At 37.6% G+C, this 25,454-nt stretch overlaps 1 protein-coding gene across 2 annotated transcripts in view; it reads right to left on the bottom strand.

The window, feature by feature from the left end:
* Nucleotides 1–25,454, bottom strand: part of UBR1 (ubiquitin protein ligase E3 component n-recognin 1) — a 165,911-nt gene that overhangs the window by 116,572 nt on the left and 23,885 nt on the right. For both annotated transcript variants that reach the window (XM_082619146.1, XM_082619147.1), the window contains exons 2-4: nucleotides 15,954–16,210; nucleotides 13,185–13,263; nucleotides 664–774 (exon numbers count right to left, since the gene is read on the bottom strand). In XM_082619146.1, the coding sequence (XP_082475272.1) occupies nucleotides 664–774; nucleotides 13,185–13,263; nucleotides 15,954–16,210 (447 nt within the window). The remainder of the gene's footprint in view (nucleotides 1–663; nucleotides 775–13,184; nucleotides 13,264–15,953; nucleotides 16,211–25,454) is intronic.

The raw sequence follows: 25,454 nt of genomic DNA, 5'->3' as shown, positions 1-25,454 counted from the left end.
GGGCCTCTCACTGTTGTGGCCTCTCCCGCTGCGGAGCACAGGCTCCGGACGCGCAGGCTCAGCAGCCATGGCTCACGGGCCCAGCCGCTCCGCGGCATGTGGGATCTTCCCGCACCGGGGCACGAACCCGTGTCCCCTGCATCGGCAGGCGGACTCTCAACCACTGCGCCACCAGGGAAGCCCCTCTCCACTCCTTTTTAATGGTCTACATCTGGGCTTGCTTGCAGTTTTTTTTCTTGATTAGGACGTATAATGGATAATCAGTTTGCTAACTTTTTTTTCTTTAAGAAAAGCAATTATGGAATTTATGTGTCAATTCTACTGTTTTCTAATTCATTATATTCTCCTTCTATCTATTAATAACTACTTCCATTTGCTCTTTTAGGTTAATATATTGTTTACTCATCAAATTGCTTAACAAAAAAGTATTCTAAGTTCATCTTTTCATTGTAAATTCATTCCTTCTTTAGAGAAATATGGAATATAATTATCAAACACTTAAATTCTCTAGAGTCAAATAAAACTCCTTACGTTTAAATATTAGAACATAAAAATCAGGATTATCAATGGAATTCGGCTTAACCCATACACATAACATTTATTTCTATTTAATTTCATCAACCTTAAAATAGTTAGCAATTAAAAAAATAGCAATATTCTTACCTCTTTTGTGGTACCTGCTCTTCCAGGTTCATGACTTATACAAAAAGGGCCAGTTTTCCATGCTTCTGTGTCTCCACAGTCACAAAATCCTCCTCCAGTAGAAGTATGCATCTGATAAATGAAAAACGAGTATGTCTTAATTTCAAAACATATCACAAAGCAAAGAAGAATGATAAAGATGACTCAAATAATAAATGTTTCCCTCTATTTCAACCTTAATTGCCTTTAATGTTATAGATATATATCAAAAAATATTTTGATTAGTTAACCAAAAAAAATCCTTAATACCTAATCACAACAAAACTGAACCTTCAAAATTGGTATTTTTGAAACATATTCAAAGTTTTTAAATAATAGTTTTTAAAACTTTGTACTAATGGAGGAGAACAGATTGTGACGTGTGCAAAAAATAATCTATACTTAAAAAAATAATAATAATAATAATAATAATAATCTATACTTTACCCAGAATGCTTGAGTAGATTTTATGATTAAACAAACTTCTTAAAAATCATTATAATGATACTTGTATAAGTACTTAAGACATGTATAAAGTATTTTCATCTATATTGATGTTCCACAGCAACTAAAACTTATTCACAACATTTTCCCTTTGAGGGTTCCTATAAAAAAAATTATCTAAAATATCCTAATTTAGATAGAGAAGGATGACAATGACATGAATTTGAGTCTTCCCCAAATCTCCCCCCTCCAAAGCATACAACTAACAAGGAGAACAAATAAAGCCACACATGACCCATGTCTGCAAGATTGCTAGGAGACAAAAAATAAATACCACAACCTTCAAATGACTTGCTTTATCAGAGTTCCTGTTGCCTATCACTTCAAGCCTGTGGTTACAGACAACATGAGAAGGAAGCTTAAGTGACCCCATGAAAGAGAACAGAGGGGTACAAAGGACTTAGATCAAGCACAAACAAAATCACGCTCTAGAAGACAAAGCCCAATGCCAAGGGACAAATACTGAACACAGGTTAGAACTTGGTGGTTCACAGGGAAAGAGACTGAAAGTGAGCAGGTCCAGAAGTGGCCACCTCAGAAAAGCACTACTTTTGGAGGAAAATCAAATACATTAAAAAAGGTGGTGACCCATTATAGATGGGGCAGTAAATGAAAGAAGTAAATAAGAAAGAAAATTTAAGGATGCTATGAAACAAGAGAGAAACAAGACATGCCAGACCCTCCCCTCACCTCACCACCATCACCAATATCATCTATAAAATAAGTTAGGGACTTCCCTGGTGGCGCAGTGGTTGAGAGTCCACCTGCTGATGCAGGGGACACAGGTTCGTGCTCCGGTTTGGGAAGATCCCACATGCCACGGAGCGGCTGGGCCCGTGAACCATGGCCGCTGAGCCTGCGTGTCTGGAGCCTGTGCTCCGCAACAGGAGAGGCCACAACAGTGAGAGGTCTGCGTACCGCAAAAAAAATAAAAAATAAAAAAATAAGTTACATAGAAGAGGGTAGAACTGACAGAAGAGAGCACTTGTGAAACCTATCCATGAAATGAAAAAGAACAGAAAAAAGTACACCATATCCACACAAAACTATTGCAAAAAAAAAAAGCCAAAAATGCAAATAAGAGCCAAAACCCAATTATGAAGCTGAAGAAAACTATACAGTGCTCCAAACTGAATTACACAGCCTCAAACAAGCATTAAAAACCCTTAATCAGACTAAACACCTTTAATCATAAATACAAGAACTAAGAACAGAAACGGACAAAGAAATAGGAATAAATAAAATGAGACTCAAGTGAACTAAGGGGAAAAACCAGGAAGAAAACGATATCATATCATATCAGAAATGAATTTTTTTAAATTATAAGATGATAGACTCAAATGAAAAGTTAATAAATAGCACTGAAACAAAGCAGGAAAACAAGAGAATGAAAATAAGATGAAGTAAAGAAATACTTCACAGTAGGCAAGCAGGAAAACAAGTGAATGAAAATAAGATGAAGTAAAGAAATACAGGGTCAGAGAAAAAGTGGTTGAAATAGAAGATAGGCCTAATAGAGGCAGATGAGTATAACTGGAATCACCAAAGAAAAATCAAAACAATGGAACAGAGGTAATATTTACAACTGTAATCTAAGAAAACTTCCTGGAAATAAAAGACCTGAATCTACACAATCAAAGGGCCAAGAGTGACTGAGAAAAAACTCACTCAGTATGATCAATTCCAAAGTATACCCTCCTAAAACTACTGGACTTTAAAGATAAAGGTCCTGAGGCCCTAGGCAAAAAGATGAAATAACATAATCACAAGAAAATTAGACTGGCATCAGACTTCTCAATAACAACACATAAAGCAAGACAACAGCAGAGCAGCATTTTCAAGGAAAGAAACTGCAAACCAAGAATACTGTCTACAGCCGAGCTATAATAATATAATTTTGAACATGTCAGAACTTAAGGAACACAGTATACATGCGACCTTCCTGAGGAATCTACCTGAGCAGTGATCAGCAAACTTCTTGTATAAAGGAACAGACAGTAAATATTTTAGTCTTTGCAGGCCATGGAATCTCTGTTGAATTACTCTATTCTGCTCTGGCAGTGAAGCATCAGCCACAGACAATAAATAAATGAACCAGCATAGCCACGTTCCAATAAGACTTTATTTATAGGCACTGAAATTTTAATTTCATATAATTTTCATTTATCATGAAATATTATTCTTCTCATCTTTTTTCCCAACCATCTGAAAATATGAAAACCAAGCTTAGGGACTTCCTTGGCGGTCCAGAGGTTAAGACTCTGCGCTTCTGCTTCAGGGGGCACAGGTTTGATACCTGGTTGGGGAACTAACATTCCGCAAGCCTTGCGGTGCAGCCAAAAGAAAAAAAAAAGAAAAGAATAAAAACCAAGCTTAGCTTGCAGGCAATACAAAAACAGATGGTGAGCCAGATCTGACCCACAAACTGTAGTTTACTGACCCCTAGAGGATGAGCTTCAGCTGACCAAGCAGTGACTGGGGAAACTTCAGAAAAAGGACAGATGGCAAACATTTTATGTATTTAATTTTAGCACTAAGAACAAATCAAGGGTGTTGAAAGATATATGGATAGAAGAATGTAAACATTATATGATCTCACAATCAGAAAGACTACAACTAAAAAGTGGGAGAAGGCAAAGAGAAGGCAACATAAGATTATCAACTATTAAATAGGTAATAGGAGGTAGTCAAAGATAGCATTAAAACAGACTAGATAATAAAAAGTTACATAAGGGAGTAAAAAGGAACTAAAGGCACTATAAAAATTATTAGTACAAACATTATCACTAGAACAATAGTAACAAAAGAAATTAGAATATACAAATCAATTTTATATACTGAAGTACGCTAGACTCATCCATGATTACTAAAAACGTAGTTGTTTCAAATGAAAGTAAAAGCATAACCTTAGTATAGGGAATGCCATGGAAGCAAGGCACAAAATCCATAAGCATGAAAAAAATCCGGCAAATTTGACAACATATAAATTAAAATGTCAGTAAGGCAAATGATAGCATATATCAAGTTTAAAAGAAAGAAAATAGATTTTATACAGTCAAAAAATACACTTAATTTATAATCCAGCAATATCATCCTGAGGTTACCCCCCCAAAATTAAAACAAATACCCACACAAAGACATGTACCTGAATGTTTGTAATAGCTTTATTTAAAAGCTGGGAACAAGACAAATATTCATCAACTGATGAACAGGTAATATATTGTGGCATATCCATACAACGGCATACTACTCAGCAATAAAAAGGAACAAACTGCTGAGACATGAGAGGATCTCAAAGGCATTATGCTAAGTGAATATAACCAGATAGGAAACACTACATACTATATGATTTCACTTATATGACATTCAGAAAAGCCAAAACTATAGGGACAGAAAACTGATCAGTGACTGCCAGGAGCTGGGGTAAGTGGGCAAGAGGACTGCCTGCAAACAGGAGAACTTCTGGGAATGATATGTTTTATATATTGATTATTGTAGTGGTTACTGAACTGTATGTCTGTGAAAACTCATGGAACTACACTTACAAGGGTAGATTTTATTGTATATAAATTATATCTCAAAAAAATCTGACTTTAAAAATTATTAAAGACAAGCATAGTAAGAGAAAATATTTGTAACGTATATAACAGCAGTAAGAAAAAAGCAAAAGAAAAATAAGGATAAAAACAGGCAATATACAGAAGAAACTAAACATACAATTAAAAAATGAAAAGATGTTAATAATAGTAATAGAAGTGCAAATTAAAATGAGATTATTTGACTAACAGATTGGCACAACGTAAAAAGACTGACTAAACAAACTTTGGGGGTGTAGATAAAGCACATTCTCATATCCTTTTTTTATTTTTTTATTTTTATTTTTGGCTGTGTTGGGTCTTTGTTGCTGTGTGCGGGCTCCCTCTGGTTGCAGCGAATTGAGGCTACTCTTCGTTGCGGTGCACGGGCTTCTCATCGCAGTGGCTTCTCTTGTTGCAGAGCACGGGCTCTAGGCGCGCGGGCTTCAGCAGTTGTGGCATGCGAACTCTAGAGTGGAGGCTCAGTAGTTGTGGTGAATGGGCTTGGTTGCTCCGCAGCATGTGGGATCTTCCCGGACCAGGGCTCAAACCCATGTCCCCTGCATTGGCAGGTGGATTCTTAACCACTGCGCCACCAGGGAAGCCCCACATATCCTTTTAATGGGACTGTAAATTGACACAGCAATTCAGGAAAAACATTTGGCAAAATCTATGAAAATTTTAAATGCATGTACACTTCAATCCAGAAAATCTACCTCTAAGAATCTAGTCTCAAGCACTCTTTAATATATATACTGGTTTATATTAAAACAAAGGTATATGTGTATGTTCCATTATTTGTTGATCAGTGAAAAACTGGAAACAGTGTAATCATCTAGAAAAGGGTGATAGGTTAAATATTTGATGACATATTCCCACAAAGGAATACATGCAGCAATTAAATAAGGCAAGAGTTATTATATCAACACAGAATTACCTCCATGATATATTAAGTTAAAATCAAGTTGCAGGGAGTTCCCTGGTGACCTAGTGGTTAGGATTCCAGGCTTTCACTGCTGTGGCCCAGGTTCAATCCCTGGTCGGGGAACTGAGATCCTTCAAACTGTGCGGCATGGCCAAAAAAAAAAAGTTGCAAAACAAAATATATAGTAGGATCCCATTTGTACACACACAAACATCCTCCTAAACATATAAATATATATATGAGTGTACATGTTTGTACATGCATAAAGATCTGTAAGGATGTGCACTAAATTGTGTAACAAAGAAAGTATGATGGAACAGAAAGGCAACAACAATTTTTATTTGTATTCTTTTGTATTATTTGAATTTTTTAAAGGTAAGTTTTATTGCATTGCGTAAATTATTTTTTTAATATTGTTGTGTTTCAAAGACAATATATGAATATAAATTCTCATCATGTAGGATTATAGCAGGCTGTTAAAATAGACCCTGATCGTTATTTTTATACCTCAGAAAATATACTGAGTTCTCATATACCCCTCCTTTTCCCTACCCACAGTTTCCCCTATTATGAACATCTTGCAATAGTGTGGCACATTTGTTGCAATTGAGGAGTCAATGTTGATACATTTTTTTAAATTAATTAAGTAATTTATATTTGGCTGCTTTGGCTCTTAGTTGCTGCACGCAGGCTTTTCACTGCGGTGGCTTCTCTTGTTGCGGAGCACAGGTTCTAGGCGCATGGGCTCAGTAGATATGGCTCATGAGCTCTAGAGCGCAGGCTCAGTAGTTGTGGCACACGGGCTTAGTTGCTCTGTGCCATGTGGGATCTTCTGGGACCAGGGCTTGAACCCGTGTCCCCTGCATTGGCAGGCAGATTCTTAACCACTGTGCCAACAGGGAAGTAAGTCCCTGATACATTAACTAAAGTCCATAATTTACATTTGGGTTCTCTCTTTGTGTTGTACATTTTGGGGGTCTTAACAAATGTATAATGACGTATATACACCATTACAGTATCACACAGGGTAGTTTTACTGCACTAAAAATCCCCTGTACTCCACCTATTCATCCCTCTATTCCTCCCACCATCATCTCCCAGCCCCAGCATCCACTGATCTTCTTACTGTCTCCATAGTGCTGCCTTTTCCAGAATGTCATACAGCTGGAACCATACAGTATGTAACCTTTTCACAATGGCTTCTTTCATTTAGTGACATGCATTTAAGGTCCTGCCATATCTTTTCATAGCTTGATAGCTCATTTCTTTTTAGCACTGAATAATATTCCATTGTAGGACTTCCCTGGTGGTGGGCGCAGTGGTTAAGAATCTGCCTGCCAATGCAGGGGACTCGGGTTTGAGCCCTGGTCCCAGAAGATCCCACATGGCACAGAGCAACTAAGCCCATGTGCCACAACTACTGAGCCTGCGCTCTAGAGCCCGTGAGCCACAACTACTGAGCCCATGTGCCACAACTACTGAAGCCTGTGTGCCCTACAGCCCATGCTCCGCAACAAGAGAAGCCACCACAATGAGAAGTCCATGCACCACAACGAAGAGTAGCCCCCGCTCGCCGGAACTAAAGAAAGCCTGCACGCAGCAACGAAGACCCAACGCAGCCAAAAATAAAAATAAAATAAATAAATAAAACATTTTTAAAAATTCCATTGTATCAATGTACCAAAGTTTTTTCACCCATTCACCAACTGAAAGACATCTTGGTTGCAACCAAGTTTCAGCAAATACGAATAAAACTGCCATAAACATTTCTGTGCAGGTTTTTTGTGGTTTTTTTGTGGATATAAGTTTTCAATTCATTTGGGTAAATACCAAGGAGCGTGATTGCTGGATTATATGGTTACAGTGTATTTATTTCTATAAGAAACTGCCAAACTGTCTTCCAAAGTGGCTGTATCATTTTGCATTCCCAACCCAGCAATGAATAGGAGTTCCTGTTTCTCCACATCCTCACCAGCATTTGGTATTGCCAATATTTTGGATTTTTGCCATTCTAATAGGTACGTAGTGGTATCTCACTATGGTTTTAATTTGTAATTCTCTAATGACATATGATGTTTTGTATCTTTTTGTGTGCTTATTGCCATTTACATATCTTCTTTGTGAAGTGTCTGTTTCAGATCTTTTGCCCATTTTTAAAGCTGAGTTGTTCATTTTCTTACTGTTGAGTTTTAAGAGTTCTTTGTATATAGTGGATAACAATCCTTTATCAGATACATGTTTTGCAAAGCCTTCCACCCAGTCTGTGGCTTGTCTTTTTATTCTGAAAGGTCTCTATTTTTTAATCCAGTAATTCCACTTCTGAGAACCTATCCTAAAAAATAATCTTACATATAGAAAAATGATTTACATATAAAGATATTTATAGCAATATTGCTTACTATTAAAAAAAACTGAAACCTGAATAAATTCTCCAATAATAGGTAAGCAGTTAAAATATATTATGGTTGGGCTTCCCTGGTGGCGCAGTGGTTGAGAGTCCGCCTGCCGATGCAGGGGACACGGGTTCGTGCCCCGGTCTGGGAAGTTCCCACATGCTGCAGAGCGGCTGGGCCCGGGAGCCATGGCTGCTGAGCCTGCGTGTCCAGAGCCTGTGCTCCACAACGGGAGAGCCCACAACAGTGAGAGGCCCGCATACCGCAAAAAAAATAAATAAATAAAATAAAATATATATATATATATATATATATATATATATAATGGTTTAATATTATATACCCAATAAGTTCTAAAAGAAACATAATTGAATGCAAAATTGAATCCAAAAATTGAATGCATAATTTTACATATTGTGCTTTTTCCATTTAAAAGTATAACATGAGAATTTTATTCTTTCTTTTACAACTCTATAAGCTTCATGTGAAAACTGTTTTTTTCTGATTAGAGGAAACAGCAGTATGAATATACTATTTTTGTAACTCACTATTCTCATTTAACAACAAAAAGGAAACATTTATGGAGTTAAAAATAATCTTTGGGACTTCCCTGGCATTACAGTGGTTAAGACTCCATGTTTCCATTGCAGGGGGCATGGATTCGATCCCTGGTCAGGGAACTAAGATCCCACATATCACGTGGTGCAGCCAAAAAAATAATAATAATAATCTTTAACAATGGGTGTTTTTGTTTATTTTGAGGATAAACATGCAGAGATTTATTGAAAGTTTTTTTAAAGATAGTACTTCAGTATATTCTTTTTTTTTTCATGGTTACCTTTTTGTGTGTATGTAAGAATGTTTAAGTTCTACTCTCTAAGCAAATTTCAATCATACAATAATAGTGTTATCAACTATAGTCACCATGTTAAATACATTAGATCCTCAGACCTTATTTATCTTACTGTAGTTTTTTTTTAAGGGATAAACTACTGAAAAACTAGATATCACAAAGAAGGGTCACATTACACACAGCAGAACAAAAACCTCCAACTTTTATCTTTGTTATTTTCCTGTTCTTAAAAGGGTTTTGTTTTGTTTTTTGTTTTTTATGCCTCTACTTTACTTTCAATTCTCTTCTTGGATTGTGCAAGATCACAGAGAAAACCCTTTGGTATGGGATATAAGTTTTATACATAAGGGAAAATTCAATTTTTGGCTCTTCGGTATTAAATTAAAATTTATATGAACACATGAAGTTTGACACTTAAAAACAACCTAAACAGGGCTTCCCTGGTGGCACAGTGGTTAAGAATACGCCTGCTAATGCAGGGGACATGGGTTCGAGCCCTGGTCTGAGAAGATCCCACATGCCGCAGAGCAACTAAGCCCACGCACCACAACTACTGAGCCTGCGCTCTAGAGCCTGCGAGCCACAACTACTGAAGCCTGCACACCTAGAGCCCATGCTCCGCAACAAGAGAAGCCACTGCAATGAGAAGCCCACGCACCACAACGAAGAGTAGCCCCCACTCACCGCAACTAGAGAAAGCCCGTGTGCAGCAACAAAGACCCAATGCAGCCAAAAATAAAATTTAAAAAAAACAATAAAAAGTTAAGATAGTTAAGTATTCATTGATATGATTTTTTATCATAAACAATATATAATCAAGACGAACTATTTTTGTGTCTGCAAGTCAGATGCTATCAAGCAAACAGCAATCCTTTTTAAATTTTTAATTCAAAGACAAATAGGAAGGCTCAATAAATTTTAATTTTCCAAATGTTCTCAGAAAGAATTATCAGAAGCATCCTCCAGTTATAAAACACAGTTGGGTAATCCATTTACCCCAAATGAAACACCTGTGTTGTGAGGCAGCAATGATAGAACTATGATCTTCTGTGGTGATAACACCCGCAACGCAGAAGCATTCCCTCTTCACATGAAGAGTGTGAATAACAAGAAGGGATGGAGAGTCACCTTTCATTATTTCATCAACTATTGGTGTTTTCACAGTATTTGAAATGCCTGATTTCAATTTTACAACAACAATACCAATATTTATTCTAAAAGGTAATCGTATGTTCCAAGTAGCAGAATTTCCAACACGATCTCTAAGAATAATTCAAAGTTCTTTTTTTGACCGCACCGTGTGGCTTGCAGGATCTCAGTTCCCTAACCAGGGACTGAACCCGGGCCATGGCAGTGAAAGCACTGAGTCCTAACCGCTAGACCACCAGAGAACTCCCTAATTTGCAGTTCTGAACCATGCTTCAGAAAAACATTTCCAGCAGTGCAGGATTTATTCCTATTTCATCGTTGGTAATAACTGCACATGTCACTGCAGGAACTTTACATTCTTCAGCTGCAGACTTTAAGACTGCTGTGAAAGGTGTACTTTTGGGAACACTGAGTACTCCATAAGGCAGCCAGCAGCGTGACTTTACAGGAACACTTGGACATGGTGGAGGGGGTCTGGACAGAGATGCCATGTCATCTCCGTGCAGCAGCCCCACTTCCTCTATGGTGCCGGGGACTGCAAAAGTTGTTCTGTGCTATTCTGTGACAAAAGGTTTTTCTTGGTGCTTTCTTCACATAGTACCTGCTCTTGGGTCTGCATCCCCATCGTTATTCTTTTCTTCCACTTCTCTGCAGCAACATGGATCCCTTCTTATTTCTTCCAATCTTTTTTTTTAATGGCTTCATTTTTTCTTTTATTATGTTTTTTATTATAAAAAGAATATACACAATGTATAAGCAAGTTACAAAGTATAATAATAAAATGATCCAGCATCTAACACAAGAGAATATTAATACTGTTGACGTTCCCTCTGTGATCATCCACTTGCCCTGGAGGTTACTATTACTTGAATTGTATTTATTAGTCATTCCCTCACTTTTCTTTAAAAATTTCACCACACATAATAGGTATCCCAGAAAGATTCTATCAACTTATTCTCCCACCAAAAGTCTTCTGTTCTCTTCACACTCACTTTTGAAGGGTAATATTTTTTAAAGCTTATGAACATAATTTTTTATTAGCTACACAATAGCCCATCCTTCTGAAAACTCAAAGGTTCCTGAGTAAGCTCTGTACGCACCTTCTATAAGAAGAGCTCTGCAAAAACCTAAAGATGATAAACCTAAGCATGCTTCATAAAAGAGTGCTTTGTGGTGGCAGTGTAGACTGGTAAGCTTTCAATACTCAAAGGTAGCTTAGTGAAGAGGTTCCTAAAATTTAACAGACAAGTTTTACCAGTCCACAGAAAATCAGAAAAGGAAGAAATAAGGAATGTGATGAGCTCTTTAACAGAGCTACATGTATGCAATCTAAAGACCTGCTCTTTAGTCTGAGATTATCCTACGTTCTTGGAATTAAATTTTCTTTTTTTTCATAAAATGATAGGAGATGGTAGGTATTTTTTGGGTGTTGTTCATGTGCCCTTTTTAAAATTAAAATTGAACTTCCTTAGCCAAAAAAAAAATTGAAAACCCTATGTCTTGCCCAAAGTCTTCTGAAATTGTACTGGCCCACAAAATCCCAAAGCTTGGCAACTGGGAAACTCTGGCCTTGAGACTTCAGCATCTCTCCCCCTTAATATCCCAGAGTAAAAATAAGAAGAAGTTAACAACTTCCTCCTTGTCTCTACTTCTGGCATTCTTTCTTGAGTTCTCCAACATAAGGAAAAAACTATAATAAATGGAGACGACTGGGAAATATGAAATTAACCAATGATCAACTTTGTAAATTCCATCAGTGATTAGCTTTGCAATGGTAGGAAAACATTTTAACCACACTATATGATAGGCTCCTCATGTTTTTTCTTTTGCACAATAATAAAAATACATATATATATATATAACATATATCTATAGCTTATCATTTCCTGAGATAGAAGCAGCAATGTTGAAGCCAGTCTAAAAACATGAACCGCATTTTCAGCTCTATGGAAGAAATAGTCTACATAACTTTAAGATGTTATTTACATTTACATGGGACCTTTGGCATATTATATGTACAAAGAGAAACATCAATTATTATACCTGCCCAAGCCCAGAGCACAGAACCAATACTGTTATTTGAAAAATACATTTCAGCTCAAAATAAAAAAGTTGTCTGCAGATGTCACAGGAAAGGCAAATCCCTCAACCTCACTACTAATTAAGAAAATTAAACTAACACCACAATGTGATACCATTATATACCCACCAGACTGGCTAAAATTAAAAAGACTAGCAACACCAAATCTTGTAAGTGTGTAGAGCCATGGGAACTCTCATATACTGCTGAAGAACTTATAAATTGCTATAACCACTTTGGAAAACACTATCTACTATGACTTAAGATATACCCTAGAACTCAGCAATTCTATTCCAGATATATACCCTGGATAAACTCCTGTACATGTGTACCAAAATACACAAATAAGAATGTTCACAGAAGAATTCTTTGAATACAATAATAGTCCCAAATTGGAAACAATCTACATATCTATATACAGTACAATGAATCAAGACAATATGGATTATTAAACCCTATAAGGTAAATGGACAAAATATATATATGCGTATATATATAAATATATACTTAATGCTGAGTGAAAGCTACTCAACAAGAAATAGATACAAAATGACTCCATCTGTACAGAATTCAAACACAGAACCATTCAATATGATTTGGGTGATAAGCTAAAAGGGAAATCAAGGAAACCATTATCACAAAACACAGGAGAGAGATTATCACAAAGGAGGAGAGAAGGATGGTGATCTAGAAGGAACAAATGGGAGGCCCCTGAGAGCTGGAAATGTCTCATTTCTTGACCTAAGTACTGGTTACACAGGTGTTCACTTTATAGTTATTCTTTAAGCTGTTCATATGCTTTATACAATCTTCTGCATAAAAATGATGTATCTCAAAAATAAAAAAATTGTAAGGGGCTGCATCTTGAGGTAGTAGATGTCTTATCACATGATATGTTTAATCAGAGCTAAAGCTTCACAAATCAGGTCTGTTACAGCAGGAACTCAAGTACTAGTCAGGAATTTGGACTAGCTAGCCATCAGACTCCTGCCAATCTAGAGATTTTATGCATCTATTTTCATACCTTGTAACGATGATTTTTATGAACACTATTCTGGAAGCAGTCCATACAGAGTACACATGTTGGATCAATTGCACAGTCCCTGAAAAAGATTAAAAATCAGACTCCAAAATTTACATGACTCCTGCTGATGCTCATGGTATGACTATAAAATAATGTCAATGAATTCCTATATCATACACAAACTGATTATGAAAATACTTTAAAAACTGAATTCCAGGGACTTCCCTGGCAGTCCAGTGGTTAAGAGTTCACCTTCCAAGGCAGGGGGTGTGGGTTCAGTCCCTGATCGGGGAGCTAAGATTCCCACATACCTTGTGGCCAAAAAACCAATACATAAAACAGAAGCAGTATTGTAACAAATTCAATAAAGACTTTAAAGTCAAAAAGACACGTGCACCCTAATGTTCACTGAAGCACTATTTACAATAGCCAGGTCATAGAAGCAACCTAAATGCCCATCGACAAACGAATGGATAAAGACGTTGTGGTACATATATACGGTGGAATATTACTCAGCCATAAAAAGGAATGAAATTGGGTCATTTGTAGAGACATGGATGGACCTACACACTGTCACACAGATTGAAGTAAGTCAGAAAGAGAAAAACAAATATCGTATATTAACGCATATATGTGGAATCTAAAAAATGGTACAGATGAACCAGTTTGCAAGGCAGAGATAGAGACACAGATGTAGAGAACAAACATATGGACACAAAGGGGGGAAAGTGGGGGGTGGTGGGGGTGGTGTGATGAATTGGGCGATTGGGATTGACATATATACACTAATATGTATAAAATAGATAACTAATAAGAACCTGGTGTATAAAAAATAAATAAAATTCAAAAAAAAATTAGTTTTCTGGTGCTCCATTTGGTAGCACATATACCAAAATTAGTTTTCTGAAAAATCATCAGCTTTTTTTCATTCTCTGCATCATCTTATCCTATTACAGTTATGAGTGTATTTTACAGACACTGATTGTTCACTGGTAAATGAGGCTTGGTTAAAGACAAAATTCATTAGAATGTAAGCAACATAAATTAAAGGATTTTAATTTATTTTATATAATGATATGTCCCAAGTACATAGATCAGTGCCTGGCACACAACAGGTATTCAATGAATATTTACTGAATAAATTAAATTCAATCTCTCTTAATCTCTTCCCTAATAAAAACTTCTAAAATGTAAAATTTTATTTAATACTTTCAAGGAAATATTAACAATAATATAAATTAGTGCAAAGTGCAAAATTAATTTTTAAAGTATTTATTTAGAAAAGTTGAAGAGATGGAATTGGGCAGTTTTAAAAATGAATCTTTAAAGGCTAATAAGTAAAAACTGACTAATAATAGCCTCTAAAATATAATATCATCTACTAACCTATTCAGAGCAGGATTTGTCAACCTCAGCAGTACTGACATTTTGAACTGAATAATTATTTGCTGGCGATATAGGTGACTGTCCGTGTGCCATAGGATGTTTAAGCAGCAACCCTGGCCTCTACCCACCAGATGCCAGTACCATTCCCCTAGCTGTGACAATTAAAAATGCCTCCATGACCCTTTTGGAGAAATGAGGTCTACAAATACCTACTATGCTTTAGCTGAAACTGACCAGGCTTCAGCTAAAAATATATAACAAGATAAATGAAACTTACTGCCATAGAGCAAAATAGTACATAAAATACAAAAGCTGACTGTTTCCTGAGAATAAAGAAAAGCAGTATGTTCTAGACAACTGTTAACTATACATAAACCAGTCAAACTTAGAATTACAGTGAAGCAAAAAACAATTCTCTGTATAAAATCTAAAACTTCAGGGCTTCCCTGGTGGTGTAGTGGTTGAGAGTCTGCCTGCCAATGCAGGGGACGCGGGTTCGTGCCCTGGTCTGGGAGAGTCCCACATGCCGCGGAGTGGCTGGGCCTGTGGGCCATGGCCGCTGAGCCTGCGCGTCCAGAGCCTCTGCTCCGCAATGGGAGAGGCCACAACGGTGAGAGGCCCGCGTACCGCAAAAAAAAAAGAAAAAAAAAATGTAAACCTTCACATTCCTAACCTAAACAACCTCTAATAAAAGAAAGAAAAAAAAAAAACTACAAGTGTTGTTAAGATCTAAAAGTTAAAAGTTTCAGGCAGGAGTAGAGAATAAAAAAGTTCTCTGTGTTACCATGCTGTGTTAAGTCAACTTCTCTCACAAAAGGCAAAAAAAAAAAAGCCTAAAGCTGTTTCCAGTTTCCTTACCACTGGCCTCTTCTATCCAACTAAATTACAAATGCTCCTACAGGTCTACAACCCTCTGATACCAAATCTCACTTGGTGGTGAAAAAATGACCTGAAATGACAAGGGACTATAGACTTTATTTATACCACTTGCTGTGAATAGTCATAGGTTTCTTACAGAAATGCTCTGTTTGATTACAGGATCCTGACCTGACTCCACTAGGGAAGTATTCAGAATTCTGAAATACATGTGGCGCCAAGAGTTTCAGATAAGGGTGTATGGACTATGTTATAAACAAGGCAAAAATATATCTCTTATATACTTCTGGAGAACAGGAAGAAAAAGTGAGAGAACTGTTTTAAGTCATATATTCAAAAACAAGCTGTACTAGCAAAAGCAAACTTATAAGTGCACAATAAAACAAAGTAAATTATGTAGAATTAAATATATTATAAATAGTAATATACCAAGAAAGGTACATCATAAAATACATACAGAATACCAAGTTGTTATTATAACCGATCCTGTACATTTCTAAATCTTACCTACAAGAATATGTTGTCTCTCCACTTTTGAAAACCTTCCCACAGAGTTGAAATGCTCCACTGTGCTTCAATTTCTCTAAGGAAATATCTGGATCTTCTCCAAATAAGTACCATTCCAGTGGAGTGAATATTGACATTTGTATATTCTCCTCCTGCTTTTCTAAGTCTGGTTCCATTTCAGCAAAATAAATTTCTGGCACCAATCGTGCCAAATGGTTCAAGAAAGTAGTATGAAAATCAATTTGCTGATCCCACCACTGAAAAACAAAACAAAACAAAACAAAAATTAAACTTTGTTACAAGTTCTTTCTTAAAGATCTAGGGGCACCAGTAATTGTGTAGTTTCAGAGGAACTGATCTACAATATATTCTTCCTTTATACTTCACCAATATAAAAGGAAAGTAAATGATTTTTTTTTTTTTTTTAAAAAAAGGCCTTGGACAGGGAGATCAGCTCGGTGCTTTGTGACCGCCTGGAGGGGTGGGATAGGGAGGGTGGGAGGGAGGGAGACGCAAGAGGGAAGGGATATGGGAACAGATGTACATGTATAACTGATTCACTTTGTTATAAAGCAGAAACTAATACACCATTGTGAAGCAATTATACTCCAATAAAGTTGTAAAAAAAAAAAAAAGGCCTTGGAAATAAGTGGTTGTCCACATACCACAGATATCTGGAAAAAAGAAGTGCAGCTATAGTGGATGAGAATTACTCTTCCCTTCTGAAATGGTCAACTCCTGGTGTGTGAAGGTGATTCTATTATCAGTCAAAGGCTGTACAAAGTATTCCCCATACCAGTAGTTTAACTATTTTATTTTCTTCTTACAATTTTATTGAGATATAATTGACATATAGCACTTATAAGTTTAAGTTGTGCAGCATAATTATCTGACTTACATACATCATGAAATGATCACCACAATAGTTTTAGTGAACATCCATCATCTCACACAGAAACAAAATTAAATGAATAGAAAAAAAAAAGTGTTCTTCCTTGTGATAAGAACTCTTAGGATTTACTCTCTAGTAGTTTAATTATTTAAAGGAACCATAGCGTTTAATGAGAGATCAAACTGAATGAGTGGCAGAGTTTTCAGAACACAAAAAGCGCTAACCATAAAAGAAAAAAACAGATAAATTGGACCTCAGCAAAAGTAAAACCTTCTGCTCTTCAAAAGAAAATGTTACAGATGGCGTTTTTGCCATGCTTATTTACACATGAAAACATGTTCAACATCATTAAATCATTAGAGAAGTGCAAATTAAAACAACAGTGAGGAGAAACCAAGCTGACAGAGTAGAAGGACGTGGAGTTCATCTCTCTCCACAAAAGTATCAAGAATACATCTATAGGTGGAACAATTTTCAGAGAACACCGGCTGAACACTAGAAGACCTCGGACACCAGAAAGGACAAGAAAGATCCCTGCATAACCGGGTAGGATGAAAGAAAGAAGGGAAAAATAAGAGGAGAAAAAGTGGGACAGGATCTGTGCCCCTCGGAGGAGCTGAAGCACAGAGGTTCCCGCATCCGGGGAAGCCCCCTCACTGACGGGGAAATCACTTGGGACAGAAGGGGAGCATCTGAGGCTGTCAGAGGACGATGAAATGGCTGGTCTGTAGCAGACGGGACAGAGAGAGACCTACACAGACAGTCAGTGCCACAGGCCTGTGTGCCCCAGACTGGGATGTGTGTCTGCTGGTGCACACGGGGGCTGAGAGCTGGAACATGGGGATTGGAAAGCAAACCCGGGGAGAGGACCGCTGTTGGCTGCGAGGAGACAGCCTGAGGGGACGGGAGGGAGGAAATCAGCAACCGGGACGCTTACGAAGGAAACCCAGACTGCCATAGAAGCAAGGCACCACTGTTGAATGACGTGCAGTGGGTGGAGCCACCACGGCAGCCTTTCTCTCCCCACCCATTGGTCCCCTGCCCCAACAGGCGCTAGGAAAAGCTGCCAGAACTGACCTTCTCACTCCGGTCACCAGGTGCTAGGAAAGGCTCCCACTAGGGCCAGATCTCTCATGCCCTTTGTCACGAGTTTTCCAGCGTACCTGTCACTGCCAGGGCCCCCACAACCCAGGCAGTCATGCCACCTCCGCGCCCTGTTCTCACTGGGGCAGACCTGAGTGCTCCAAGGCAGCCTCGGAAGCAGACTCTGGTGGGTGGCGCACACGCAAAGGTGGGGCTAAAACCACAGCTGAGCCCCGGGGGCGGGGGGGCGACTAAGGAAGAGGAACAAAAATCTTTCTGTGCAGCTACACAAACTGCACATTAAATCCCCGCGATCGTCTTGGTAAACCCTGCACCTATGAAATATCTGAATGGACGAGTGTTCCCAAAACAGAAACCAGTCTAGTGCTAGCAGCTATGGACTTTGGGGACTAGTACACCCAAGAGTTGGGCCATGTCAGAGTCCTAGCTGTCCCACAGTGCCCAAGGAGAGACTAGAAACCTACCTAGAGGTTTTGGAGGGTGGCCTGGGGATGCAGAGGTTGGCTGTGACTCAAGGTGAGAGCAAGGACACTGACAGCTGAGACCCCAGGAAAATATAAGTATTACTATTTTTTTAATGTTTTGTTTTGTCCTGTATTTTTTATTATTTGTTTTTATTTAGTTTTCTTAATTTATAATATATTTTTTTATATTTCTATTTCTACATTACTTTTTTGTTGTCCTATGTCTTTACCTTGCTTTTTTTTTCTTTGTGCTATTTAACTTTTTTTATTGTTTTTGTGTGTTTGTTTTCTATTCTTTGCTTTTTCCTTCAGTTTGCATTCTGCTTTTGTTTTGTTTTTGTTTTTTTGGTTAGTTTTGCTTTTAATTGTTTAACTTTGTTTTGGGATTCTTTTGTTGGTCTCGCTGTTCTTTTTTATTTTCTCTGTTTTATGTTTTTGTTTCTTGTTTTGTATGTGTGTGATTATTTTTGTTTCTGTTTGGTTTTACTTTTACCATTTGTCTGAGGTTTTGTTTGTCTGTTCCTTTGTTTTTCTTTCTTTTCAATTGTTGCTGCTGCTTCTTGCTTGTTTTTGTCTTTGCTATTTGTCCCGAGTTTTATATGTCTGTTTGTTTTCATTTGTTTTCTTCCTACCCTTTTATTTCTTTCTTTTTTCTTTTCTTTTCTTTCCCCATTTTTGCTGAGCTGTGTGGCATGTGGGGTCTTGGTTTCCAGGCGGGGGGTCAGGCCTGAGCCTCTGAGGTGGGAGTGCCGACTCCAAGAAACTGGAATACCAGAGAATTCCTGGCCCCAGAGCTCTCCCGTGAGTCTCCATCTCAACTCCAAGACCCGACTCCACCCAACTGTCTGCAGGCTCCACTGCTGGACACCCCACGACAAACAAACAAGAAAGGAACACAAACCCAACCATCAGCAGACAGGCTGCCTGAAGTAGTACTAAGGCCACAGACACCCCAAAACACACCACCTGACGCAGCCTTGTCCATCACAGGGAAAAGACCCAGCTCCACCCACCAAAACGCAGGCATCAATCCTTCCCACCAGGAAGCCTAAACAAGTCACTGGACCAAACTCACCCACTGGGGGCAGACACCAGAAGCAAGAGGAACTATGACCCTGCAACCTGAGGAAAGGAGACCTCAAAAACAGTAAGTTAGACAAAGGAGAAGACACAGAAATACGCAGCAGATGAAGGAGCAAGGTAAAAACCCACCAGACCAAACAAATGAAGAGGAAATAGGCAGTCTACATGAAAAGAATTCAGAGTAATGATAGTAAAGATGACCCAAAATCTTGGAAATAGAGTGGAGAAAATACAAGAAATGTTTACAGGGACCTATAAGAACTAAAGAACAAACAAACAGTGATGAACAACACAAAAACTGAAATTAAAAAACAAAATAGAAGGAATCAATAGCAGAATAACTGAGGCAGAAGAATGGATAAGTGACCTGGAAGATAGAATGGTGGAAATAACAGCCAAGGAGCAGAATAAAGAAAAAAGAATGAAAAGAATTGAAGACAGTCTCAGAGACCACTGGGACAACATTAAAGGCACCAAAATTTGAATTATAGTGGTCCCAGAGGAAGAAGAGAAAGAGAAAGGGTCTGAAAAAAATGTGAAGAGATTATCATCAAAAACTTCCCTAACATGGGAAAGGAAATAGTCAATCAAGTCCAGGAAGCGCAGGGAGTCCAGGCAGGATAAACCCAAGGAGAAACATGCTGAGACACATATTAACCAAATTATCAAAAATTAAATACAAAGAAAAAATATTAAAAGCAGCAAGGGAAAAACAACAAATAACATACAAGGGAATCCATACAAGGTTATCAGCTGATCTTTCAGCAGAAACTCTACAGGCCAGAAGAGAGTGGCAGGATATATTTAAAGTGATGAAAGGGAAAAACCTACAACCAAGATTACTCTAGCCAGCAAGGCTCTCACTCAGATCTCAAAGAGAAATCAAAAGCTTTACAGACAAGCAAAAGCTAAGTGAATTCAGCACCACCAGACCAACTTTACAATAAATGCTAAAAGAACTTCTCTAGGTAGGAAACACAAGAGAAGAAAAAGACCTACAAAAACAAACCCAAAATAATTTTTAAAATGGTAATAGGAACATACATATCGATAATTACTTTACATGTAAATGGATTAAATGCTCCAACCAAAAGACACAAAGCGGCTGAATGAATATAAAAACAAGATCTGTATATATGTTGCCCAGAAGACACCCACTTCAGACCTAGGGACACATACAGACTGAAAGTGAGGGGATGGAAAAAGATATTCCATGCAAATGGAAATCAAAAGAAAGCTGGAGTAGGCAATACTCATATAAGACAAAATAGACTTTAAAATAAAGACTGTTACAAGCAACAAAGGACACTACATAATGATAAAGGGATCAATCCAAGAAGATATAACAATTGTAAATATGTACGCACCCAACACAGAAGCACTTCAATACATAAGGCAAATGCTGACAGCCAGAAAGTGGAAATCAACAGTAACACAATACTGAGGGACTGCAACACTACACTTACACCAACGGATATATCATCCAGAAAGAAAATTAATAAGGAATCACAAGCCTTATATGATACATTAAACCAGATAGACTTAATTGATATCTATAGGACAATCCATCCGAAAGCAGCAAAATACACTTTCTTCTGAAGTGCACATGGAACATTCTCCAGGACAGATCACATCTTGGGTCACAAATCAACCCTCAGTAAATTTAAGAAAACTGAAATCGTATCAAGCATCTTTTCTGACCACACTGCTATGAGATTAGAAATCAATTACGGAGAAAAAAAACGTAAAAAACACAAACACATGGAGGCTAAACAATATGCTACTAAAGAACCAAAAGATCACTGAAGAAATCAAAGACGAAATCAAAAAATACCTACAGACAAATTACAACAAAAACACGATGATCCAAAACCTATGGGATGCAGCAAAAGCAGTTCTAAGAGGGAAGTTTACAGCAACACAAGCCTACGTCAAGAAACAGGAAAAATCTCAAATAAACAATCTAACCTTACACCTAAAGGAACTATAGAAAGTAGAACAAACAAAACACAAAGTTAGCAGAAGGAAACAAATCATAAAGATCAGAGCAGAAATAAATGAAATAGAAACAAAGAAAACAACAGCAAAGATCAATAAAACTAAAAGCTGGTTCTCTGAGGCTTCCCTGGTGGCGCAGTGGTTGAGAGTCCGCCTGCCGATGCAGCGGACATGGGTTCATGCCCCGGTCCGGGAAGATCCCACAGGCCACGGAGTGGCTGGGCCCGTGAGCCATGGCCTCCAAGCTTGCGTGTCCGTAGCCTGTGCTCCGCAACAGGAGACGCCACCACAGTGAGAGGCCCGCGTACTGCCAAAAAAAAAAGAAAAAGCTGGTTCTTTGAGAACATAAACAAAATTGATAAACCTTTAGCCAGACTCATCAAGAAAAAGAGGGAGAGGACTTAAATCAATAAAATTAGAAATGAAAATGAAAAAGTTACAACAGACACCGCAGAAATACAAATCATCATAAGAGACTACTACAAGCAACTCTATGACGATAAAATGGACAACCTGGAAGAAATGGACAAACTCTTAGAAAGGTATAACCTTCCAAGACTGGACCAGGAAGAAATAGAAAATATGAACAGACCAATCACAAGTAATGAAACTGAAACTGTGATTAAAAATCTTCCAACAAACAAAAGCCCAGGACCAGATGGCTTCACAGGTGAATTCTACCAAACATTTAGAGAAGAACTAACACCCATCCTTCTCAAACTCTTCCAAAAAATTGAAGAGTAAGGAACACTCCAAAACTCATTCTATGAGGCCACCAGCACCCTGATACCAAAACCAAAGATACTACGAAAAAAGGAAATTACAGACCAATATCACTGATGAATATAGACACAAAAATCCTCAACAAAATACTTGCAAACAGAATCCAGCAACACGTTAAAAAGATCATACACCATGATGAAGTGGGATTTATCCCAGGGATGCAAGGATTTTTCAATATATGCAAATCAATCAATGCGATACACCATATTAACAAATTGAAGAATAAAAACCATATGATCATCTCAACAGATGCAGAAAAAGCTTTTGACAAAATTCAACACCCAATTATGATAAAAACTCGCCAGAAAGTGGGCACAGAGGGAACCTACCTCAACATAATAAAGGCCATATATGACAAACCCACAGCACACATCATTCTCAATGGTGAAAAACTGAAAGCATTTCCTCTAAGATCAGGAACAAGACAAGGATGTCCACTCTCGCCACTATTAATCAACATAGTTTTAGAAGTGCTAGCCACAGCATTCAGAGAAGAAAAAGAAATAAAAGGAATACAAATAGGAAAAGAAGAAGTAAAACTGTCACTCTTTGCAGATGACATGATATTATACATAGAGAATCCTAAAGATGCCACCAGAAAACTACCAGAGCTAATCAATGAATTTGGTAAAGTTGCAGGATACAAAATTAATGCACAGAGATCTCCTGCATTCCTATACACTAACAACAAAATATCAGCAAGAGAAATTAAGGAAATAATCTCATTCACCATAGCAACAAAAAGAATAAAATACCTAGGAATAAACCTACCTAAGGAGACAAAAAGACCTGTATGCAGAAAACTGTAAGACACTGAGACACTGATGAAAGAAACCAAAGATGACACAAACAGATGCAGAGATATACCATGTTTTTGGATTGGAAGAATCAATATTGTGAAGGTGACTGTACTACCCAAAGCAATCTACAGATTCAATGCAATCCCTATCAAATTACCAGTGGCATCTTTTACAGAACTAGAACAAAAAATCTTAAAATTTCTATGGAGACACAAAAGACCCCGAATAGCCAGAGCAGTCTTGAGGAAAAAAATGGAGCTGGAGGAATCAGACTCCCTGACTTCAGACTAGACTACAAAGCTACAGTAATCAAGACAATATGGTACTGGCACAAAAACAGAAATACAGATCAATGGAACAGGATAAAAAGCCCAGAGGTAAACCCATACACCCATGGTCAACTAATCTATGACAAAGGAGACAAGAATATACAATGGAGAAAAGACAGTCTCTTCAATAAGTGGTGCTGGGAAAACTGGACAGCTACATGTAAAAAATGAAATTAGAGCACTGCCTAACACCATACACAAAAATAAACACAAAATGGATTCGAGACCTAAATGTGAGACTGACACTATAAAACTCTTAGAGGAAAACATAGGAAGAACACTCTTTGACATAAATCACAGCAAGATCTTTTTTGATCCACCTCCTAGAGTAATGGAAATAAAAACATAAACAAATGGAACCTAATGAAATTTCAAAGCTTTTGCAAAGTAAAGGAAACTACAAACAAGACAAAAAGACAACACTCAGAATGGGAGAAAATATTTGCAAACATATCAATGGACAAAGGATTAATCTCCAAAATATATAAACAGCTCATGCAGCTCAATATTAAAAAAACAAACAACCCAATAAAAAAATGGGCAGAAGACCTAAATAGACATTTCTCCAAAGAAGACATACAGATGGCTAAGAAGCACATGAAAAGCTGCTCATCATCACTAATATTAGAGAAATGCAAATCAAAACTACAATGAGGTATCACCTGACACCAGTCAGAATGGGCATCATCAGAAAATCTACAAACAACAAATGCTGGAGAGGGTGTGGAGAAAAGGGAACCCCTCTTGCACTGTTGGTGGGAATGTAAATTGAAACAGCCACTATGGAGAACAGTATGGAGGTTCTTTAAAAAACTAAAAATAGAATTACCATATGACCCAGCAATCCCACTACTGGGCATACACCCAGAGAAAACCATAATTCAAAAAGACACATGCACCCCACTGTTCATTGCAGCACTATTTACAATAGCCAGGTCATGGAAGCAACCTAAATGCCCATCGACAGACGAATGGTAAAGAAGATGTGGTACATATGTACAATGGAATATTACTCAGCCATAAAACAGAACGAAATTGGGTCATTTGTAGAGACGTGGATGGATCTAGAGACTGTCATACAGAGTGAAGTTAAGTCAGAAAGAGAAAAACAAGTATCGTATATTAATACATAGATGTGGAACCTAGAAAAATGGTACTGATGAACCGTTTTGCAGGGCACAAATAGAGACACAGATATAGAGAAGAAACATATGGACACCAAGGGGGCAAAGTGGCAAGGAGGTGGTGGTGGGATGAATTGGGAGATTGGGATTGACATATATACACTAATATGTATAAAATAGATAACTAATAAGAACTTGCTGTATTAAAAAATAAAATAAAATTTGAATGATAAAATAATAATAAAATAGTAGCTCTAATGTCAACCACATCAATAATTACATTAAATTTTTTTTCAATTAAAAAAAGAAGTAATGGACAAAGGATTAATCTCCAAAATATACAAACAGATCATACAGTTCAATATCAAAAGCAAACAAACCAATCAAAAAATGGGCAGAAGCTCTAAAGAGACATTTCACCAAAGAAGATATGGAGATGGCCAAGAAGCACATGAAAAGATGCTCAACATCACTAATTATTAGAAAAAGGCAAATCAAAACTCCAATGAGATATCACCTCATACCAGTCAGAATGTCCATCATCACGAAATCTACAAACAATAAATGCTGGAGAGGGTGTGGAAAAAATGGAACCCTCTTGCACTTTTGGTGGGAATGTAAATTGATACAGCCTCTGTAGAGAACAGTATGGAGGTTGCTTAAAAAACTAAAAATAGAACTACCATGTGACCCAGCAATCCCACTCCTGGGCATATATCCAGAGAAAACCATAATTCGAAAAGACACATGTGCCCCAATGTTCATTGCAGCAATATTTACAATAGCCATGACATGGAAACAACATAAATGTTCATCAACAGAGGAATGGATAAAGAAGATGTGGCACACATATACAATGGAATATTACTCAGCCATAAAAAGGAACAAAATTGGGTCATTTGTACAGATGTGGATGGACCTAGA

The sequence above is a fragment of the Mesoplodon mirus genome (genome assembly GCF_964341445.2).
Source record: "Mesoplodon mirus genome assembly, chromosome: 4".
NCBI classification, from domain to species: domain Eukaryota; kingdom Metazoa; phylum Chordata; class Mammalia; order Artiodactyla; family Ziphiidae; genus Mesoplodon; species Mesoplodon mirus.
Note: the sequence above shows the minus strand (reverse complement) of the source record. Positions and strands in the feature narration are given on the sequence as shown.